Source organism: Zosterops lateralis (genome assembly GCF_965231275.1).
Source record: "Zosterops lateralis genome assembly, chromosome: 33".
In the NCBI taxonomy this organism is placed as follows: domain Eukaryota; kingdom Metazoa; phylum Chordata; class Aves; order Passeriformes; family Zosteropidae; genus Zosterops; species Zosterops lateralis.
In genome coordinates this window covers 2,515,431-2,520,905 of record NC_139793.1, presented here as the reverse complement: position 1 = coordinate 2,520,905, position 5,475 = coordinate 2,515,431, and the positions used below count along the sequence as shown (strand labels likewise).

The 5,475-nt window shown below is 66.7% G+C and overlaps 1 protein-coding gene across 2 annotated transcripts; it reads right to left on the bottom strand.

The window, feature by feature from the left end:
• Nucleotides 1-124: 124 nt before the first annotated feature.
• Nucleotides 125-5,210, bottom strand: SLC35A2 (solute carrier family 35 member A2). Of its 2 annotated transcripts, none has more exons than XM_083881445.1 (5): nt 5,138-5,210; nt 4,573-4,755; nt 3,655-3,806; nt 1,727-2,666; nt 125-1,668 (listed from the first exon to the last, which is right to left on the bottom strand). In XM_083881445.1, exons 1-4 carry the CDS (start codon nt 5,199-5,201, stop codon nt 1,983-1,985), a joined length of 1,083 nt encoding a protein of 360 aa, XP_083737571.1. In that variant the 5' UTR covers nt 5,202-5,210; the 3' UTR covers nt 125-1,668; nt 1,727-1,982. The 2 variants fall into 2 exon arrangements, with proteins under 2 accessions (XP_083737571.1, XP_083737570.1); XM_083881444.1 differs by having other exon boundaries at nt 125-552; nt 1,999-2,666.
• Nucleotides 5,211-5,475: the final 265 nt, after the last annotated feature.

The window sequence follows — 5,475 nt, the reverse complement described above, 5'->3', positions numbered from 1 at the left end:
CTCGCCCTGATGGCTCCTGTCAATCATTCCCGGCCGGCCAATAGGAGGGCGAGGGGCGGGGCCGCGGCGTGACAGCGGACAGCGCCCCCTGGCGATCGCGCGGAGCCGATTTTTTTTGGGCCAAAATCATCTTAATTTACATGAAAACCGCGGCGCGGGGCCATACAGGCCCTATAGAGACCCGAGCGGTCCCTATAGCCCCCGGCAGGGAGGGGGAGCGGCCCTATGGCTCCAGTGGGGCCCAGGAGTGGCCCTGAGTTCCCTGTAGGCACTGCGGGGAGGGGTCCATATGGCCCCTATAGGGACCGAGGGGTGCGAGCGATCCCTATAGCCCCCGAGAGGGGGAGAGTGTCCATATGGCAGCTATAGGGACTGAGGGGTCCATATGGACCCTATAGAACCCCGGGGGGGCCACACGGTCCCTATACAGGCTGCAGGGGAAGGGGAGGGTCCATATGGATTCTATAGGGCCTTGGAGGGCCCCAGACAGTCCCTATAGGGCCCGGCAGGGTCGCTCAGTGCCGTCAGGTGCCCTTGTCCTTGTTGGGAGACCTGCAAGAGAGAGAGACCCCGGGGCTGAGGGCGGCCCTATGGATCCTGTATGGCCCTGGGGGAGCTCCAGGTGGATTCTGTAGGGGCTGGGGAGAGCTCTGTGGGATCCTATATGCCCCAGAGGGGTTCCTGTGGCATCTGGGGAGGGTCCCTATGGCTCCTGTATGGCCTGGGGGGGTCCCCTATGGATTCTATAGGGCCTCAGACAGTTCCTATGGCTCCTGTAGGGCCCAGGGGGTCCCCTATGGCTCCCCGCCCCTCCCCCCGTGTTAGTGTGTTAGTGCCCCTCCCCCAGCACGCGCCGTTAACCAAATCCACCTTTATTAGCCCCAAACCTCGTTAAAAACGCGCCCGGCCCCTCCCCCCCTACAAAATCTGTACATCGGCCCCTCCCCCACCGGGCGGGGGGGCGAGGGGGGGAGGGGAACCCCAGAGAGGGGCCCGGGGTCCCAGTGAGCCCCTCATTAACCCAGAGCTCCTTCATTAACCCCACTGGCCTCGTTAACCCAAAGCTCCTTCATCAGCCTCATTAACCCCACTGATCTCATTAACCTCTGACCCCACTGACCTCGTTAACCCCACTGACCCTGTTAACCTCATTAATCTCCACCTCGGGGTCCCCTCACATCCAACGAGCCTTAATGAGCCCCCGCCAATTAATGAGCATTAACAAGCTCCCCATCCCCTAATGAGCCCATCCTCACCCCACAGCCCCCGGAGGTTCGTCAGCCCCTAATGAGCCTTAATGAGTCCCCCATGACCTAACAAACCTCTCCAGGTCCCTAATGAGTCTTAATGAACCTTAATGAGCCTCAAAATTGGGGTCTCCACTACCTAAAACCCCACCAGGAACTAACGAACCCCACCAGGACCTTCACCACCTCCTAACGAGCCTTAATGAGCTCCCCACAACCTAATGAACTTCTGCAAGTCTCTAATGAGCCTAATGAACCTTAATGAGTCCCCACCACCCAAAGAAGGCCAAGATCGGGGTCCCCCCTGCTGACCCGTCCAGATCCATCACCATCCTAATGAACCCTAACGAGGCTAATGAGCCCTAATGAGCTTCCACCACCTGCTGACCCCACGCATGACCCCTCACCTGGGTCCCCTCACCTGCTGACCCCAGAGCTGGGTGCCTTCACCTGCTGACCCCACACCTGGGCCCCCTCACTGCTGACCCCATCCAGCTCCTCCACCATCCCATTGAGCCCTAATGAGCCCTAACGAGCCCCAACACCTGCTGACCCCTCACCTGAGTCCCCTCACCTGCTGACCCCAGAGCTGGGTGCCTTCACCTGCTGGCCCTTCACCTGCTGACCCCTCACCAACTGACCCTTCACCACCTGAGCCCTCAGCTGGGTCCCCTGAGCTGGGTCCCCTCCCCACCTGGCGGCCCCCTCCCGTCCCCTCCCCGGTGTCCCGGCGCCCTAGGGCCCCACTGACTTGCCGCTGTCCTGGCCGCGGCTGCCGGCGCTGCGGGGCCGCCCGTAGAGCACCACGGCGGCCAGGACCATGGCGGTGCCGGCCAGGAACGGCGCCCGCGGCCGGAACCCGAAGAGGTGCGCGGAGGCGGCGGTGGAGGCCAGGATGGACAGCGCCGTGGCGAAGCCCTTGAGGATGTTGTCGGCGTAGCGCACCACCACGGCCACCAGCAGCCCCCCGGCCGCCTGGTTCACCACCACGGCCCACACGGCGCCGTTGTAGCCGTAGAAGAAGCCGAGCGCGGCCACGGCCGGGCCCTCGGCGGCCAGCATGGCGCCCAGCCCCACGGCCGTGCCCACCGCGCCCAGCTGCACGTTCCGCACCCAGATGGAGCCGCCCGAGCGCTTCAGCAGCCGCTCGAAGTAGACGCCGGCGAAGCCCGAGGACAGGCAGGAGGCGGCCACGGCCGCCAGCCCCACGGCGTAGCTCTGGGCCGGCGCCTCGGGCCCGGGGGACGGCGACAGCGACAGCGCGGAGGCGGCGGGCGCGGCTCGGGCCTGCTCCGCCTGCACCAGCGCCACCCCCGCGAAGAGCAGCGCCAGTGACAGCCACTGCAGCCGCGACAGCGCCGTGCCCAGCAGCAGCACCGAGAACAGCGCCGTGGTCAGGATCTTCAGCTGGTACGTCACCTGCGGGACGGCGGGGCTGTCACTGGGGCGGGTCACACGGGGACAGAGGGGACAGCAGGGGGACAGCGGGGACAGGGTCACAGGGGACAGCAGGGACAGGGTCACAGGGGACAGTGGGGCTGTCACTGCGGACAGGTCACACGGGGACAGGGTCACACGGGGACAGGGGGACTGTCACTGGGGATGGGGTCACATGGGGACAGCAGGGACAGTCACCTGTGGGATAGCAGGACTGTCACTGGGGACAGGGTCACAGGGGGATAGTGGGGACAGCAGGGACATGGTAACATGGGGGCAGCAGTGACCATCACATGGGGACAGCAGGGACAGTCACCTGCAGAACAGCAGGAGTGTCATTGGGGACAGGGTCACATGGGGACAGCAGGGATACAGGGGGACAACCACCTGGGGATTGTGGGGACTGCCACATGGGGACAGCAGGGACAGGGTCACCTGGGGGACAGCGGGGACAGTCACATGGGGACAGGGACACACACAGGAACAGGGCGGACAGTCACTGGAGACAGCAGGGGCACATGGGGACAGTGGGGACAGTGACCTGTAGGACAACAGGGACTGTCATCAGGGACAGCAGAGATTGTCACCAGGAACAGTGGGGACAGTCACTGGGGACAGTGACACACAAGGACAGCAGGGACAAGGTCACACAGGGACAGGAACAGGGTCACCTGGGAGAAAAGGACAGCTGGGGGCAGCAGGGACAAGGTCACCTGCAGGACACAGACACAGGTGTGGGAACAGGGACATGGGCACAGCGTCACAGGGACAGGGACACAGTCACCAGCAGGGACACCAGGGACAGGGACCCTGGACACTGGCACAGGGACATGGGGACAGGGACAGGGGGACTGTCACAGGGACATGGGCAGTCACAGGGACACGGGGACAGGGACAGCACCACGGTCCCCGAGGTCTCTGAGGTCACCACATCCCCCGTGGTCCCCAGGTGTCCCCTGTCATGTCCCACCTGGAAGGTGGCCGCGGGCAGGTTGGAGATGGCCACGTACTGCAGGTTGTTCTGCAGGGTGTAGATGAGGGAGGGGACAGCCAGGCGCAGCGTGTCCCCAAACTGTCCCACCACGGCCTCGTGCAGCGTCACCGCCGTCTGCCGGACACTGCCTGGGGACAGGACAGGGGACACTGCTGGGGACCGGGGACACTGCTGGGGACAGGGGACACTGCTGGGGACAGGACAGGGGACACCACTCCATGGCTGTCACCCCCCAGGACCCCCACCACGAGTCTCTTGTGTCCCCTCGTGTGCCCCACGCCTCTGCCACTTGTCACCTTCATCCCTCCAATGTCCCCTCTTGTCCCCTGCCCTGTCCCCATCGTGTGTCCCCCACCCCCAAGTCTCCATCCCCCACCCCGTGCTCAGCTCAGAGCTGGAGGAGGAGACAGCACCAGGTATGTCCCTGTCCCCAGTGTCCCCATGTCTCCTGTCCCTACCCCTGTGCTGGATCAGCAGCAGGCACAGACCCCCTGTCCCCAGTGTCCCCGTGTCCCTTGTCCCTACCCCTGTGCTGGACAGGCACAGACTGTCCCCCATGTCCCCAGGCTCACCCCTGTGCTGGATGAGCAGGAACAGCAGGCACAGACCCCTGTCCCCATGTCCCCCATGTCTCCACGCCCTCAGGCTCACCCCGGTGCTGGATCAGCAGCAGCAGCAGGCACAGACCCCTGTCCCCCATGTCCCCAATACCCCCGTGTCCCCTGTCCCTACCCCTGTGCTGGATCAGCAGCAGCAGCAGGCACAGACCCCCTATCCCCCTGTCCCCCATGTCCCCAGTGTCCCCAGGCTCACCCCGGTGCTGGATCAGCAGCAGCAGCAGGCACAGACCCCCTATCCCCCTATCCCCCATGTCCCCAGTGTCCCCAGGCTCACCCCGGTGCTGGATCAGCAGCAGCAGCAGGCAGGCGCTGCCCTTCATGGCCTCGGCCATCACCACGGCCGTGGTGGGCAGGAACCGCTCCCCGGGGAGGGTCCGCACGTAGCGGATGCTCAGCACGAGGGACGCGTTCTGCAGCACCAGCACGCCCAGGCTGGCGTACTTCACCCTCCGCGACACTGCGGGGACACCGGGCTGTCACCGGGGGCGGGGGACACCGGGCTGACCCCCCGCGCCCCCGGCGGGACCCCCGGGACGGGGAACTTCCCCCGCCGGGACACCGGAGGTCACTGGCGGGACCCCCCCGCACCTCCCGGATCTGCCCCGCTGCTCCGCCCGCCCAAAGCCGCTCTGCCGCCTCCGCCCGCGCCCCCCCGCCCCCCCGGGCCGCCCCCGGCCCCCCACGGGCGCCCCCCGCGCCCGGCTCTGCCCAGCCCCCCCCTCACCCCGCGGCCCCCCGGGACCCCCCTGACACCCCTGGCCGGGTCCCCCGCCCCGCAGTCCCCTCGGGCTCTGCCTGGCGCCCCCGCCCCGCAGCCGCCCCCGCCCGTCTCCCCTCACCTGTCGCGGGCCCCGCGGAATCGCTGGAGCCGCCGCCGCCGTCCGCCGCCCCCGGGGCCGCCATGGTGGCACTTGCCCAGCACTTCCGCTTCCGGCCACGCTGCGGCCCCGCCCACCCACGGGAGAGCAGCTCCGCCTCCTTTCATGCCAGCCAGTCCACGCAGGAATTTTCGCGGGGCGCCCCGCCCCTTCGGCCAGTCTGACCAATCAGCGCTCGCCTCGCGCACCTCCCACCGCCTTCTAGCGCGGTTCCCGCCTCTCTCACCTGAAACCACGCCCCCTTCGTCCACCGACCAATCGTCGTCCTCCTCATCTGTCACACCCCCTTAGGCCCCGCC